The 17,710-nt window shown below is 42.9% G+C and overlaps 1 protein-coding gene across 3 annotated transcripts in view; it reads left to right on the top strand.

Annotated features, from left to right (window-relative positions):
* USP3 (ubiquitin specific peptidase 3) overlaps positions 1 to 17,710 on the top strand; it is a 57,377-nt gene that overhangs the window by 35,527 nt on the left and 4,140 nt on the right. For 2 of the 3 annotated variants that reach the window (XM_077827385.1, XM_077827386.1), the window contains 7 exons: positions 688 to 770; positions 2,545 to 2,658; positions 3,521 to 3,634; positions 12,842 to 12,988; positions 15,598 to 15,704; positions 15,876 to 15,956; positions 17,492 to 17,610. In XM_077827385.1, coding sequence (XP_077683511.1) covers positions 688 to 770; positions 2,545 to 2,658; positions 3,521 to 3,634; positions 12,842 to 12,988; positions 15,598 to 15,704; positions 15,876 to 15,956; positions 17,492 to 17,610 — 765 coding nt within the window. The remainder of the gene's footprint in view (positions 1 to 687; positions 771 to 2,544; positions 2,659 to 3,520; positions 3,635 to 12,841; positions 12,989 to 15,597; positions 15,705 to 15,875; positions 15,957 to 17,491; positions 17,611 to 17,710) is intronic. The other variant, XM_077827387.1, reaches the window with a different exon arrangement.

Below are 17,710 nucleotides of genomic sequence, written 5' to 3'. Positions count from 1 at the left end.
GGTAGGCCAACAATGTCAGATGCCTGCTCTCTCCAGCCCTCCTTCCCCCAACCCCTTCAGCTTGTACAGTCTGTTTAATTTCAATAGTTTTCCCCAAAATGTCATTTGTTTTTCTTCAAAACAAAAAAGGCAGCAACCCAGAGCTGATGTCTCATAAGGAGTACTAAAAGAGCAAACCCATACCACATGATGGTGGGGGAGTCAAGGGGTAATTGGCAAGGAATTGGATCTCATTTTCAGGGTGAGATGATTTTCAATAGTGCCTTAGGGAGATGGGCACGCAGCTCCCATTGAAAAGCTTTGGGAATTGGTACCTAACTCAGATGCTCTTGAAAATCTACCCAACAGCCTAGAGTGGATTGTTATAAAGAGTAAGTAAAACATTCTCTCAAAACAACGAAGATCCCCAAATGTCCTCTGAGGGTTTATTTAGATGGTAAAAAGGGGATTTTTCAGTCAAATTAAAGTACTCCTTTAATACCTGTGTAGATAGTTAATACCTTTGAGTATTTGAGTGAATAACTAGATCCTTTGAGCTAGTCATGTTGTAGGCTTGGCTCCCAGCTGGCTCAAACAGTCTGTCTGTCGTTAGTTCTATTTGAATGTGCACTGCTGCACAGTGGCTGTTGTGTGCTTCGGGGGTAGCTGTCTGTCTCTTTTGACATATCTATTTCTTCTGGTTCCCAGGGGAGCACCACTGCCCTTTGTGCTACAGGCCTTCGGAATCTGGGGAACACATGTTTCATGAATGCAATCCTTCAGTCTCTCAGGTATCAATCATGTTTTATATGCAATCATCAAATCAAATTCCCACCCTGGGCTTGAGGTTGATTTGGTGGTATCTGTTCTGCAGTGCTAGGCAAGAGAGGCCAGCTACTTCTCTTCCTCACTCTTGCCCTACAGACCTGTCGGAATGGGGGGTGCTGACCCGGCAACATACTCTGCCCTTCAGGAGGAGGGAGGATCTCTCCAAAGTGATCCCTGTGATTGATTCAGGAGTGGCAATGATGTTCAGGGGAAACCCCAGCTTGAAGGGTAGTGGGTCTGACATGACGCCCCTTGTGGGTGAGGGATCAGTTAGGGCACCTGCAGGGGAAGGGATTGTCTGTGCTCTGAGGGATGCAGTGTCTCCAGAGAGAGAGAGGCAGATCTTTATCGCTGGGAAACGGTAACATAATTTGAGTGGCTGGTCACTGGGCCTGGTTTCTCACTAACAGATCTGTAGGTGCTCTAGTAGCATGGTACCACTGGACCTCTGACCAGAGAGGCAAACCCGATTCTTGACGCTTATTGTCCAGGCCTTTGGAGACTGGGCTTTTGTGGAGTTGTGCTTGGTCTCCATTATGTCATCCTCTTGCTCCCCTCCCCCTTTAATGTACCAGTGACTCTATTTAATATGCAAGTTAGAAAATGTCACGCAGCCTGGCTGAGAGCTGCACTAAAATTTTTGTGACCTCAGTGACCCTTCCTCCACCCCATAAGTGCACGCTCTTCTGTGTAACAGCAGCAGCTCCTGCCCTCCTCATCCCAAAGTTAACACGTGTAATTGAATTATCATTGTATTGCTCACAAAAAGTAACTTCAAAATGTAACTTTGTAGAGTATTTTGTGCATATTCACAGTAAAAATGTATCAGATGGTACATCCCCAGGGCCAAATTGTCAATGGGTAGAGAGACAGTTGTGTACCTATATCTGAGCATGCAATTACATGGGCACTGGCAGGAGATTGCTGGCCTCTTAATGAAAACCAGGGCCAAATTCTCAGCTAGTGTAAATTGGCATAGCTCTGTTGATTATATTGGAAATACTCCAATTTAAACCAGCTGAGGATCAGGCCCTAGTCTTTTTAGTCTTGTCAGACCTGCTGTTTCACCCTTCTAATGATCTAGGTACAGTACTTGCCATCCATCTACCTTCCCTATCCCTCTGTAGTTCCAGCTAGATAGTGTATTACTGTATGCAATTCCTGCTCTTAACTGTTGAGTATTATGAATGTACTGTGTAATTACAGTGTTTGTGTTTCACTGAGATATGGTGGCATAACGGTGTTGGGGAAATGATTTTTATATGTAGTCTGTAAATCAATTTCTAATGCTTTAAGTTCCTTCTCTCTCTCTCTCTCTCTCTCTCTCTATATATATATATATATATATATAATGAACTATATGAAAGTCTACTGATACGTTAATATTAATGCCACTTATAGACATGGATTTGTTTACAGTGAGCATGATGTAAGAACTCAACACTCAGTAATTGTGGAACCTTGGTATTGCCTAATCAAAAGAGAGAAAAGATATAATTGTTGCAGGTAACTGGGCCGGTGAATGCTGTTTAGTGAACCTGTGCTGAGTAGATAATTATATTGTAACACTAGATGCAACTTGACTAGTTCTCTTGATGGGAAACTTGAGCTATTCAGTGTTATAAGAACTAGTTCAAGAAGCCAAGTGAGCATCTCCAAAGAATACTGTGCAAAGCACACGTATCCTTCCTATTATCTATTCTATATGTTTCTCACTCTCATTTCTTTTTCCTACAGTAACATTCAGCAGTTTTGCTGTTACTTCAAAGAGTTGCCAGCCGTGGAATTGCGGAATGGGAAAACAGCTGGCAGGCGAACTTACCATACCAGGAGCCAAGGGGATAACAATGTGTAAGTTAACAAATGTCTTGCTAATACTGAACTTCAAGAAGCAGCACTAGAAACTGAAAGAGGTAGTGCCAGGGTGCTATTTGGGTGTATTATACAAGTGGAGATGTTTACATAATTTTCACTGTTTTCTTGTAGCTGTCACAAGAGAGGAGAAGACTAGCATCCATCAAACAGTGCTGGAGTGAAGTTAAATATATTTAGAGCTGGAATTATTAACTTAACGGGGCTAGGTGTCACTTAGTGCTACTTAATTTTACTCGAAAAATTCTTTCCAATGTGCTCGAAAATTAGCACAGAAGCTTGGATTAAAAAAAATTGGCTGAAGGACCTTAAACAAGGATAATAAACACCGTATTGAGTTGTGGGAGAGCAGGAAAAATGTCTGCTAGAGTACCAGAGGGGGGTAGTTTTGGGCTTGGTTTATTAAACATCTTAGCACTAAATAATAGTATAGGTAACAACCTTGAGAGAATTTCAAGGTGAACAAGAGGACTGAGTCTTCACCAATATGCAAATAATTGCGCGCACAAGATTTACAGGTACAATTTTAGAGGTGCTCAGATACTACAGTGATGAAAACTTCGATAGAAAATCGGTCCCACTTCCATCCTTAACATCTGTGATTCCACAATGTTGCTAGTCTGTCTTCTCTACCCTGTCAGTTTTGTGGATTAGATTTAGATTGTAAGATTTTTAGGGACTTGGAATATGTCTTTGTGTAAGAAGTTGAAATGATTTACCAAGTGAACCATTTTCATCAAAGGAAATTCTTTGATATTTGTACCACTGAAGTCCTGAAGATCAGCAAAATATAGATCAGAGTATGAATCCACACTCATTCATTTTTACTTTCTCTCCCCAGTTCATTGGTTGAAGAGTTTAGAAAGACACTTTGTGCTTTATGGCAAGGGAGCCAAACTGCATTTAGCCCAGAGTCTTTATTTTACGTCGTTTGGAAAATCATGCCAAATTTTAGGTAAGTTCTGTAAGACAAAGAGTAGTGTTCTTGAATGTAACCTTATGCCACCTGTGCCCTAATCTGGCTCCTGGAAAATACTCCATGCAGCCTCCCCCTATGCCCACACATGTAGCTTTCAAATGTGACTTCACTTTAATCTAGAGACTTTCATTCATCGAGATAATTGCTTGTTGCAAATATGCACGCTGCATATAATAGTTAGAGAAGACAAATCCCTTATATACAGGGACTAGAGTACATAATTTTGATGAGTTTGCTTGCTTCTAGGGGCAGGAGAGCCAAGATAAGGTCCTACAGTTCACCAAGAATAAGGAATTTACAGAACCCAAACTTTTGGCTATGATAGGAATGATATTTTAAAAAAGAAAAAAGAGTTGTCATAGCCCTAAGTAAAGCATACTGGGCAAAACTTCCTTGATTCTCAAAACAGTCTAGCCACTGCCAATGTAACTCTAAGTAAGGGCTATAAGAGTCTATGGGTGTTACGCACACTGTCAAAAAAAGTTACCCAAGTAAATCAACAAAGTATCATTCCTCTCCAAGGTCTCCCTGTCCTGGCCCCTGAACCTCTTTCAAAGGAGCACTGAAACCTGTTAGGATTTGGGAAGGTAAGTTGCTCCATGTTCTCAGGTAGTAAAGATGTTCTTTTATCTGTTACATTTCCAGCAGTGCTGAAAAGATGCTGTGAACACACATGCTTAGCTGAATAACCCAGATAATAAAACATGTATTCTTCACACTGCCTAATATATATTTTACTGGCTTATGAGAATCAAGGAAGTTTAATACCAGTGGCTTCAAGCAATGGCCAAAACGTTCTAGGCATAAGAACATTATCTCTAATATCCTTGATGAGTTACCCTGTTATCAGTAATAAACCTACCCTACAGATCTTGTGTGACTGAGCAGGGAAATCTGTTCTCTAGCAAATTTTCAGCACTGTGGGTTCTATCATGGCTTTTAACATAAAGTGCTGCCCTCTTCTGGGAACTTGGCACTCTCCGGGGAGAGGGACAATCTGTGACCCATGGGTAACACCAGCTGTCTAGGAACACTTCATTAGTGAAAGGTACTAGTTGTGCACTCTGCCTTCCTTCGGCCATATCTGCCCCTCTATTGAGTGAAGCAAAATAATGCGGTAAGCTACATGGAAAGGAAAGTCAGCCACTCGCTATGTTTTCCCCTGAATTTGGAGGAGGGAGGGGCAGCGGCCTTGGCTGGAGGAGGAAAATAGATGTTCTGTGTTGAATTTCATCATGCTATGTAAGTAACTGGTGTTCCATTTAGAGTCCCCAGTCTCCCTCTGCAATGTTAGCCAGTTCAGAGGGGCTACATGCAGGGTGGGCTTTGGATAAATGGACAGGATTAGAGCTGGTGGCATGATGGCAACAACCCAGCTACGCTGCTTGTGTTTGCGCAAGGTGGAGTGATGGAGAGGCCTTGGAGCTGAGATTTGGTTGGTTAGTTTTCCCATGAATCTCGGCCTTTAAGAGGTTTTAGCCAACTGTGGCATCTTCTGCCCACCCTCGCCACCATAGACCTGGTCTCCCTAATAGAAAAGTGTAGCATAGTGGAAAGCAACTGGAAATTGCTGTATTGCAGTATAGATCTCTCCAAATCATGGCTAGGAATTGTATATTATACGTTCAGTACAGTTGTGGTAAAATGATGGGAAACTGTAGTGTGCCTCTGCAGGCTGTATCTTTGCTATGAAAGCTTGGTCTCTGAGCTGTCTAATATGACAGGTCTGCTGCACACGGAGAGAGAGCTCCATAGCCTCATGGTGGGTTGAAGTATGTTTAGTATTCTTCGTGAATTCTGAGGGTTTTTTCCCCTCTGGTGACTGTTCCTTTTGTATCACGTTTTGCTGCCCATGGGAAAGAGAATGTGGATGGGCTGGATTGAATTGTTTAGGTGCACTGGGATCTGCTGTTTAGGTGCTGCTGGGATCTGAGGTCTATATGAGAAGCTGTATTCCTCACCACAGGAACTTTGGTCATTTTATTTTAGATTGTTCAGTTCATATTACAAATATATTTGTACTTTAGTGAACGCAATACAAACCTTACAAAGTGCTATATTATAAATGTAAATACAATAAAACATTTACAAACCGAATTACATCACATTTCAGATCAAATATATGTCCCATTTCATTTAAAATATCTGTCCTTTGGCTTAAGTAATGTTGTCTGTAACACATTCTTGCTGATAATGCTATTTCCATAAATTTTCTTTCTTCTGTTGTAACTCTAAGCTATATAAAATGTGGATATATCTATTAAACTAAGCAATTCCTTTATTACTTCGGTAACTTCTAATGACTGCATTTAAACCCCAGTCTGTCTTGGAAAAGAATTCGGCCTCATTCATTTGTTCTGGAGTGATAGTACAGTTTGTATAAACATTAAACATCTATGTTTAGTATCTATCAAAGTTAACGTGCAGATATCACATCCTTTACTCGATAATCTTTTTAATTCTGAATTCCATCTCTAGTGACCTGATAAAGATAAATACCAATCAGGAAAACTACACATTAGAAATTTTTAGATTTTGGAGTATTAATAATTTACTTCCAAAATATTTACTTGATGTTTTTGGTTTTAATAAATCTAACTCTCTATTGGGTAACAATTTGGAACCACTATTCTAACATAGTAATGGATTGAAGGTTCCTTACCTCTGCTTACATCTTGCATGCATAGTTGTTGCACAATAATTATTGTACTGTAACAAAAATTATTCTGAACATTTAGATAAAGCACTTAATTGTACCACTGATGATGTAAAAGGAATTAGAGGGGGAACCAAGCTGATCTTCTTAAGAGTTCAGGCTTCAGTTTGACGCAGCACAGCAGTAGTATGCTCTAAATGTTCTGAGTCACAACTGCCTGCTTTTTCCTGGGTTTGATTTCACAGCTCTGCCTTTCACTGCTGTTGTGGCAAAGCTAGGCAGTTTCTCTGAGTAATGCTTGCTTGCTGTGACTGCTGGTTTGGAGGAAATAGCTCTTGTTATGCTTGTTTGGGGACAAAGGAGGGAAGTCTATTTAAGGTTTTAGTGTTTGTTCACTTTAACCTTGGCTGAGATTTTGTAGGACGCTTGGTGTGCAGTGACTGCATTCTGCATTAGGCATGTCACCTTTCCTATGGGCATGTGCCAGCTTACGCATTCTGTGCTCACTCAACTAAAGAGGAAGTTACTCACCTTGTGCAGTAACAATGGTTCTTGGAGATGTGTGTCCCTATGGGTGCTCCCACTTTAGGTGTCTGTGTGCCCCTGCACCTCTAATCGGAGATTTTTGGTAGCAGTGTCCCTCTCTTGTGGTCTGCCTCAAGGCTATTTAGCACTGCATGGGCGACCCCCCCCCCCCCACTTCCTTCTCTACCACAGAGCCATATAGAGAACTCCGAAGTAGAGGGGAGGAGGGCGGGTTGTGGAGCACCCAAAGGGGGACACATCTCCAAGAACCATCGTTACTGCACAAGGTGAGTAACTTCCTCCTCTTCTTCTTTGAGTAGTGTCCCTATGGGTGCTCCACTTTAGGTGACTCCGGAGCAGTACCCACCACTGGAGGCTGGGACTTTGGAGCGGAGTCTTTTACTACAGAGAATATTGTGGAGTCGAAGATGGTGTCAGCGGCCAAATCTTCAGCGATTGCATAATGTTCTGCAAAAGTGTGGACAGAGGCCCCAGTCATTGCTCTATAGATTGTGGAGATAGGGGTATCCCTTTGGAATATGATTGAGGTAGGAACTGATCTCATGGAGTGCGTATGGACGGCAGCAAGTTGCGCCTTTGCTAAGTGATTAATGCAACTAGAGACCCAGTTGGATAGTCTTTGAGGAGATATCACAGAGCTTTTGGATCTTTCTGTGGACGAAAGGAAGAGTTTAGGGAATTTCCTGAAGTCCTTAAAACTGTCCAAGTAGAATGATAATATCCTTCTAATATCTAGCATATGCACAGTTGTCTCCCAGTTGTCACAGTGTGGTTTTGGGAAAAAAAGGGAGATGGCTCTGTTGATTCATATGGAAAGTGCAGAAAAAGTAGGGAGAAACGTGGAAACTTTTTTTTAAAAGACAAAGGCCGTGAATGACGGGTGTGCCATCAGGGCCGCTGTTTCTCCTATGTGCCTAGATGAGGCGATGGCAATTAGATGTGCTGTCGTCATGGACAGGTGTAAGAGAGAACAGCTCGGAGGGAGGTCTAGTTCAAGCCCTGAGAACTAGATTAAAGTCCCAGGCTGGAGCGGGTGGTGTCACATGGGGGAAGAGAGGCCCAATGCCCTTAAAGAGTCTACGCATTAGTGGTTGAGCAAACTCCTCAAGTGGGAAGCCATTTTTGCCATGAGATGTACCTTAAGGGAGCTGAGGGAGAGTTTAAAATGTAGAGCAAAATCAGAGGGAGGAAAGATGAGGTTGGGTCTGTCCGTCTGGAATGGTACAAACTTGGAGTCGTTTCCATTCTGTAGAAAGGTATGTGGAGTGGTCAACTTGTGGCTGTGTTGCAACATGCGTTTCAGCTTGTCAGAGCATTCTGCTTCTAAGCCTTGGAACAAAGAAAGATCCAAGCCTGGAGGCGGAGGACCCATGGGTTGGTGTGAAGGGTCAGCCCATTGTTTTGAGAGAGAGAGGGTGAGGAATGGGCTGACGTCAGAGGAACAGGAGGGCATATTGCCATCTGCGTCAGATAAGGGTGCCAGACTTGTCATAGTCAAGAGGGGCAATCACAATAACTCTCGCTTTGTTTTGTTGAATTTTCAACGGAATCTTGGGATAGGGTAGGAAACTGGGAAAGGACATACAAGTGGGCCCTGTTCACTGGGAAAATGAGGGCAACAGCCAGTAAATGTTTCCCCAAAGGGTGGCTATATCTTGAAGCACCTCTGAATTCAGTATACACTCATTGTTGTGAGAAAATTCCACCTGAGACTGTTGGTTATCCCATTCTGTTTTCCTTGTAGACAGACAGCTGAGATGAGCACATTGTGATAGGTGCATCAATTCCAAAGTTTGAATGCTGTCTTGCAGAGGGAAGGAGATCTGGCAGCTCCTTGGCAGTTTATATAAAACATACAGGTCACATTAAGTCCATCATAACCTTTGTGTGTTGTTGTGTAGGTGAGCTCCCCAGCATATTAGGGAGACGTGTCCTAGGGTGGTGAATGTGGGAAGTGAGAGGAGCGCTGATGCTGTAAGGTGTCATTGTTCAGGCCCTGGACCAGCTCATCAGAGTGCTTATAAGAGGCAGTTTGAGAGTTCATGGACTGGGGTGCAGACTGTTCTCACTTTTGAGCCCTGGGCCTCTTACACTGTGGCTCATAACAGCACAGAGATGCTGAGTATTGAGAAGATTGTGATCTGTGGTGTGATTGAGAGGTATATCTTCTCTTCTGTTCCACAGTGTAGATTCCTAAGGCGGTCCGAGAATCCTTCAGGATATGGAGAGAAAATCTGTCTTCTCCACAGAGAGTTTGGTCCTTCAAATTGGAAGTCTGTAGCTCTTTGGGCAATCTAGAGAGATGTAGCGAACAAAAAAAAAAAAAACAAAAAAACCCACAACCCACCTCAGTATCACTGTCATGGAGACTGGGTGGGCAGCTGTAACAGCTACATCCAGTGGTGTCTCTCGGACCGGTCTGGCTATTAACTGACCTTCTCTAAGAATGGTCTGAATTTGTTCTTTTTGTGTTTCCAATAATGTTTCAGAAACATCCTTGATTTCCCAAGATTAACAAAATTGTTTTGGCCATGACAGTTTGATAATTTGACTCTAAACAGTAATGTTGTTGATGAATACGCCGTCTTGCAAAGCCTGATCAGATGGAGTTGACTTGGCATTATGTTGCTTGCTTCATGCATTAACCACATCCACTATGATGGAGTTGGGTTGCGGATGATGAAAACGAAGTCTGCCTCTTTGGGTAGAGATGTAGGGTTGTTTTTGTTTACACTCTGTTGCTGGTTGGTGCAATGGAGGCTGGCTCTGCCAGATGATTTTGGTAGGATCTAGAATCAGCTAATTAATTGGGAGGACCGCTCTAGATGAGAAGCTAGTGTGCAGAATTTCCACCAACTTGTGATGTGTATCTGCCACCTCCTGTAAGGGAATCTGCAGCTCGTCTGCCACCCTCTTGGTAAGATCTAGAAAGTTCTTAAATCTTCTCCTCATCTCTCCCAGATGAGACTGTGCTGCCCACCCCTCATCACTAGGTGAAGTGTGCTGAAGAGGCAGCTTCCTCTTCAGGTTTTTTTTCTTTCTTTCTTTTTTCTCCCCTTCCCCCTCCTTTCCTGTTCTGAAAAAGCTTTCTTCTGCCCAGGCTCAGGTGCCAGGCTGTAGCAAACCATCTGGTGGACTCTCCCTGAGAGACACCGGAGACGGTCGCGCCATGTGTGTTACAATATGGCCTTGGGAGGAAGAGGCAGGAAGGCAGGCACGGGCAGTTGGCGTGATGGAATTGAGGATGACCCTTGTAGTGTGTGGGCCACCTTGAGGGGCCAGGGAATGATCTCATCCTGGCCAGTGTCAGATTCGTCAGTGGGAAAGGGTGCCGCTGAGTGGGGTATTGGCAGTATACAGCACAGTGCTAAGAGCGATTCTGGGTGCCGGGATGTGCTCGATACCGGGGTCCTGGTACCAAGTAATGGGGATTGTGGTTCTTCCCCAATCATCAGGTTTCCAGGGTACCAGAGTTCACGCAGGACCATGGGTTCATTTGGTACCACAGAGGAGGGTCCATGGTACATTGTCAGTACCGATAGTTGGGCAGAGCACTCCTGAAATGAGAGTTTTGCCCAGTACAAAAAGTTTTTGTGCCACTTTTTTAGAGACAGTATGGTAATTGTCTCTCCCTGGGTACTGAGGTCACAGGTCTCCAGAGTATCAGAGCACCTGTGTTACCATGGGCTCCTCCAGAACCCCAGAGGAGTGTCTGTAGTCGGTATCAATGGTTGGGAAGGTGCAGAACACTTCCTAGATAGAGTTTTATTGCATCTGCTACCAAAGGGTTTCTCTATGCCACTCTTTTAGAGATGGTACGATAATTGTCCCCTCTCCTTAGGGGACGTCAAGACGGTGGAAGGAAGCAGAGCTGACAGCAGGGCTTCTCTGTGTCGCTCTTTTAGAGATGGTACTTTTAGAGATGGTATGGTAACTGCCCTCTCCGGTGCAGTAGTTGCCCACAGTAGAACTCAGAGCAGCACAGAGCTTACAGGAGCCCCTTGCTGTGCGGAGGAGCTCAGAGCAGGAAGCCCCTTCTCAGGTTTCAGCTTCCAGAGCTTCCAATGACCAGGAGCAGCAGCTGAGCTCACAGCAGGAGGTTCCTCTGCTGGTATTGTCCTACCGAGGTGGCCGCTCTGGGGAGTCCCACTGGCTGGCCAGCTACTGGGGGATTGGTGCTGAGATGGCCACACTGGGGAACACCACTCTGGCTGGCCAGTTGCTCGGAGGAACCTTTCCAGGTGGCTGCTGCTTCTCTCTCTCTCTCTCTCTCTCTCCCCTCCTCTTCACCACTCGACCCCTTTTGAATTGAAGGCTCTGGGGATGATCCAGGGTCAACACTGCAGACTGAAGTGTTTTCTCTACAGGAAACTCCTGTGAGGCTGCAGTTTTAGGTGTGGCAGGTAAAGCACGTCTGTGAGAGAGCCTGGCAAGCCCCTGGGCAGGGGGTGTCCTCCTCTAGCAGGGAGGAATATGCAGAAGAACATTGTCTTTATTTTTATTTTTTTAAACAACTGAAAAAGAAAATAATTATGAGTCTACTAGATGCCTGGGGAGGGGAGGGGGAATGCTCCCAGACAGGGAAGGAAAGTGAAGTTCTTTTCCTTTTTCTCTTTTCTTTTTAAACCAAAGGAATAAAATAAAATAAAACATTAGCCTGAGTACTTTTAGAGAGAACAAAGGTAAGAAAACAAACACTACTTATGCTAATGACACAGATAAGGAAGGGACAACTGCTCGCAAAGGCGGTAAGGGGGGGTTGGTCCGGTGCCCTGACGCAGACCAGGAGGGAGAGAGCACATGCTCAACGGGGACACTGCTACCAAAAATCTCTGATTAGAGGTGCAGGGGCACACAGACACCTAAAGTGGAGCACCCATAGGGACACTACTCGAAGAAGAACCGCAGGTTCTCCAAGTCTAAGATGCGTTCCATACTGTTGAGAGTTTGCATAGACACTGCCCTTTCTGTTCATGACTTTAGAAATCAGCACCCATCCCACTCAGCCACATAATATCCTGGTGGCAACTGCATCAGTTGCTTACATGGAATAGGAGAATAATATGTAATGGATTTTTAGCTTATTAGTGAAATTTAAAGGACCAGAACTGCAGAGACTGCAGCTCTCTGCAGACCATGGTTTGGGAACTTCTGTACTAATCCTATGAAGGATTGTGTAGCTATCTGTAACTCTTATGTGTCCCCCCCGCTTCATTTGGGGATGGGTGCTTTGAGTCTTATGATGTATTCATACAGATTCCTCCTGACTTTCTTTGAATTATTACATCCTTGAGCTTACTGGTAATTTATTGGTAATACTGTTCCCCTCTACATTGCTACAAGTTAGGCAGCCAATCCAAGTGCTTGAAGGAAGTGCTTGGGCTTAACCAGTAGCCGCCTCATAACCACATGGGTTCACAATTGGTCAGCAGTTGCAGTGGCTTGGCACAAGTGTGACTCTGCGCCACGCTGCAATATGGGCTAGCCATGAAGGTCCAGCACTCAAGGCTGCACAGTAGTGAGAGTTACTGCCCGTCCTTTGTCAGAACTGTTCAAGAGGCAAGAATCAAGTACATGTACAATTATTGCTCGGTTTCAAGCACTCCTTTGTATTGTTTTAAAAAAAACAAGGAATTTTGCTTTTAAATCTAAAGTCTTAAAAACAAATTGGACAAGAGGAGTGGGAAGTTTAGAATTCTGCCAGTTGTACACTTGTGCATAGACAAGCCGTGTCTTTGAGATCATATTGCACTCTGATCTGAACTAATTGCTTAGCTTGTCTAGACTAGTTCACTCCAGGCTTCCAGAGATATGTGTGGAAATTGTTTTCTAGTACAGCCAAAGTATTAGAAATTGCACAAACAAGTGTATCCTGTAAGAAACAGGGTTTGGTTTGGTTTGAATGTTGGAACTACTTTGAGCCACTATGTCAGAAATAAAGATGCAGTCTCTTTAAATTCTCTGAATATTTTTGTGTTAAGGGGATACCAGCAACAAGATGCCCATGAATTCATGCGTTACCTGTTGGACCATCTACATTTGGAACTCCAAGGTGGCTTTAATGGTGTTTCCCGCTCGGTAATTTTGCAAGAAAATTCAGGTCTCTCTGGAAGCAACAAATGTTGCATGTAAGATATTGTTCTAATTCCTTCAACAACTTACCATCATGGTGGGGCTCCATGCATGAATCAAAGTATCCTGTGGGAGTGATCTGCCCTATGGCATCATTATTTTGTATATTTAAACAAATAAGCTAAAGTAGCATCACACTCTGGAGCTCTTAGTCAAAGCACCCAAGCCTTATTGTGTCTTGGATCAATTGTTTTTTTCATAGTAGTTATGGGAATTGGTCAAAATAAATAAAATAGTTTATCTGGTGGCTGTGAATGTGACGCTTTGATTCAGTATCTCTCAAAATAAAACCAATCCTATTTTTTTCTGTATACAACTGTCTTGAGTTCAGGCTAAACAAAATTACACACTGATCAATGGCATGTTAATTATAAATGGGCAACAGGTTTTTTACATGAGTGGAACAGAAAGTGGCAGTACATTCAAGATTTGCCATAACTGGATTTTTTCCCGGCAATACAACATTTTGTATTTGTATCTCACCTAAGAGATACCCTTGAAGCAGCTGATGCTTTAATTTGCCTTTGATAATGTTGTAGCATTTCCCTTCAGTTTTCCTACCGTTCCCTGTTTTGAAAGTGAAGCACTTTTGGGTGCCTTTCAAATCTTTTGGTCTGGAAATGCTGACACTTCCTGAATTATTTTTCCTAAGTGTGCTCTGCTAGATTGAAAACAGCGCTTTTTCATAAATGAGACCAAAACATTTATTTTGCTTTAGGCAGGAATGTTAAGTCAGTTCAGCCTGGATTTTGGTCATTGGGCAGACTCCCAATGTTAGGATTATCTGAGAGTTATGTCAGTCCTGATCTATGCAGGAAAAGGGATTACAAGTTAAACAGGCCTGAGCAGGGCAGGTGAGTACTGCATAGGCTTGATTACAGTAAGTTACTAGTGTTCTACAACCCACTTTTAGTTAACTCTGTAAATAGCTATTTTGCCTGAAGTTACTGGTCTTACAGGGCTAGGAGTGTGCTCTTCAGTATAAAATAAAATGAGTCAGTACATTTCTTGGTTCATGCAAAACACATTCACCACAATCAACTGAATCTAAAAACCCTATTAGATTCGGATACAGATTGTTGCAGGGTTGGTTTTAGAGTATCTGGCCCAAAATCTTGCAATCCTCAGCTGATCTGAGCCTGGAAAAACTCTGAGGCTTGAAAGGCAGCTTTGCCTGAAAAAAAGATTTGCCCCAATGAGATCAGTGTACAGATAGTGCTGTAAACTTGCCTTAAACAAAATATTGACAGTTTATTAATCAGGTCCGAAGGAGGTGGCTTGTAATCTCACAGTGCAGGTTTTCTGCAGCCCAGCAGGTGGTTGGAAACCTGACCATATAAACTAGCAAATTATTCTGGTTTCTTGTAATGTTAATTACTTTGAAATATTTGTTTTCATTAAGCATTAACAACATGGCAGTGTTAGGAATTTACACTTGAATGTTTTAAAAGGTCAGTGTCCCCAGTTGTTACTTATTTCTGTTGTCCTTCATCTTTCTCACCACCTCCACCATTGTAATGGCTTCCTGGGGTAAGATCAGGAGAAAGCAGTGCTCCTGGCAGTTAGCCTGAGGTTTTGTATCAGACAAACACAAGTTGATAGGGTGGATTTTTTCCTTTCCTCAGCAGAAAAACGGTTGCTTCTTTCTTCATATAGTACTACATTATGGAAACACATCTCATGGTGCATATAGCAGTACTGCTTTGGCCTGGTTGAATTAGCAGTCTAGCTAAGAATCTCCTTCTATTTTGGAGCTTTTAAAACAAAAAGATTACTGTAAGTGCCTTATGAATGTACAAAAGAATGATGACACAACGTTTAGCATGTTCTTGCAATGTAAATGTCTTTTTGGAGGTGACTAAATGGGAGGAAACCTGCTTTAAAAAGCCCTAAAGATGTGCAGTAAAACGTAGGGAGCAGGTTCAAAGAGAAAATACACCCTAGTTCACCTAGACTAGGGTGACCAGATGACAAGAACAAAATATCGGGACACATGAGGGGGCAGCCACAGGCTCACCCCCCCTCCAACAGGGGCTGGCTCTAGGTCTTTTGCTGCCCCAAGCAGCAAAAAAAAAAAAAAAGTGCTGCTGAAGCAAAATATCAGGACAAATGGCGTCCTGACTGTACATCGGTCAGGACACAGGACAAACAACTAAATATTGGGACAGTCCCAATTTTATCAGGACGTCGTGTCACCCTATGAGAGACAGCTGTTGCATAGAAAATTGCTCTTAAAAATAACACCCTTATAATAATATTAAATCATATGCGTTCTGGAGAGAATGGACTGTATATAAACACAACCTTTAAAAAGATGCTGATCTACTTTTTCCATTGAAGATCTGTTTCTTATGAACACCTGCATAGAATATAGGATACCTGTTTCTTCTAGGTTTCCAGTATCTTTGCTGTATTAACATTTGCTTTCTGGAATCTAGTGATGGGTGAAAGGGCCATGTAAATTAACCCAATCCTTGTTTGTTACACCCAGATCAAACTGCCTGATGGTTTTTGACGTTGTAAGCAATAAAATATTTCACATGCTAAAATGCAGCCTAAAACAGAAATTCTGATGAGTTTCTTCTCTTCATGGTGGTTTGTTTAGAAATGGAGCCTCTACCGTTGTCACAGCTATATTTGGAGGCATTCTTCAAAATGAAGTAAACTGCTTAATATGTGGGACTGAATCTAGAAAGTTTGATCCATTCCTAGGTAAGGTATCTTTTTCTTGCAAAATATTGGCTATCATGTTTAAAGCTCTGAATCTTCATGTATCTGACAAATGATATGTGATGGGGGCTGGGATTTTACAATGAAAGACTTCAGTGAGAACTAAGTTTTTATTTTGATCTAAGAAATTCAGTTGTATTTTTTCTTTCCTAGACCTTTCACTAGATATTCCAAGTCAGTTCAGAAATAAACGTACTAAGAATCAAGAAAATGGACCAATGTGCACACTACGAGGTAAGAGTTCGTGGTGAGTGAAATCTTGGCCACCCTGAAATCAATAGGAGATTTTTCAGCTGACTTCAGTGAAGCCAGGATTTCACCCAGAATGTTTGTAAACGTGATTACTGCAACCATATCCCACTCAGTTCTTTATCTGGAACATGATAGTGCCTTTAGGGGAGGGGGAGATTTTATTTCTTGAGTTAGAGTCCAAAATTAACTATTTTCAGAATTACATGGATCCAGTTTAAGATTGAACTTTCACTGAAGCAGAGATATAAGGTTGAGAGAGAAGAAATCAAAATATTAGTGGACTATTAAAATGGCTGGATTACAAGCCCTGGCTCCTGAATTCCTCTGTATAGCACCAGCAGTCAGTGTGCTTCAGAAATGAGCTGTATGGGTTAGTGGGTACTTTAGCCTCCATGTCTGTTCAATCCTTGGCCTTTATGAAGAGAGTGCCTACAAAGGGTAACTGCCCACTAGAAACCAGCCAGAACTCATCTCTTGTATACGCACGGCTTTTGTTCAAGTTCTGTGCTTGAAAAGGCAGTATTGGCCTATGCTTCTTGCGTGCAGGGGGGATGGATGTTGCCTGTTCTGCCCATTTAAAAATTGTGTCTAAATACTGATGAACCAATAATCCCATCCTTGGACCTTCATTTAAGGAGTACAAACCTGTGTAGCTTGTAAAATGTTTAACGGGGGAGGGGATTCTTCTTTCTCTACCCACCCAGTCCCCAAAGACAAAGTATCTGTGATATGGATCAACTTTTTCCTAACTTAATAGTTTGCTGGGAAGGCTATTCAGTTTCTGCTGACAACAGTAGCATTGGAACGTTTTTAATAGGGGGGTGAAGGGGTGCTGAAAGCCATTTCCCTTACGCCTGTCCGCCCCCCTCCATCCCCAGACAGGAGTAAGGAGTCTGAGGCTGGGGTTACAGTTGGGGGTGGGCGACAGGGCTGGCAGCCAGGACCCCCTGAGTGCGGGGCCAAAAGCGGAGGCGCGGGGCTGGCGGTTGGGAACCCCAAGTACGGGGCCAGGAGCCTGCGTGCGGGGCCAGGGCTGGCGGCTGGGACCCAGTGTGCAGGGCTAGGAGCAGAGCCTTACATAAAATCTGGGAGTGCTGCAGCACCCCCTGGACCTCTAGTTCCTGTGCCCATGTCTGATGATCTACTAGCAATTCCTACTGTAGGTGAGAAGGAAGTTTGTTTGATACCCAGATTTCTTTATTCTTGAATTACCATTAAATCCATGCTCTCAAAATCAAGGAATTTAGCATGATGCAATAAATGTTAGCATAACGTTGCCACAGCTGCATGAACCCGTACAGAGCTAATCAAAAGTGCAGTTGGTCTTGTCTTCAGTCAGAGGTTAGATCTGAAACCTTTTGAATTCTCTAGTTGGTGAGCATAGGAGCAGTGCTGGCTCGACATCACTCTATTTTCTGTTGATCCAAATGCTAACTTTGGCATGTTTACAATAAATATTTTACACTTTTCGTACCCTTTGGCCTCTTGTTAGTGCTTCTGAATTTTCTTCCTTTTAGATTGTCTTCGCAGTTTTACAGACTTGGAAGAACTTGATGAGACAGAGCTCTATATGTGCCACAAATGTAAAAAGAAACAGAAATCCACCAAAAAATTCTGGATTCAGAAACTACCAAAGGTTAGTGCAAATATCAGTGTGTGGTGAAACTTTAAAGGAAATTAATAACTTGACCAATAAACATATGTAACCATAATCAAAGACTTAACCTAATGAACTC

Source organism: Eretmochelys imbricata, chromosome 10 (assembly GCF_965152235.1).
Source record: "Eretmochelys imbricata isolate rEreImb1 chromosome 10, rEreImb1.hap1, whole genome shotgun sequence".
In the NCBI taxonomy this organism is placed as follows: domain Eukaryota; kingdom Metazoa; phylum Chordata; order Testudines; family Cheloniidae; genus Eretmochelys; species Eretmochelys imbricata.
The sequence above is the reverse complement of the archived record's forward strand: the minus strand, read 5'-3'. Positions and strand labels throughout refer to the sequence as shown.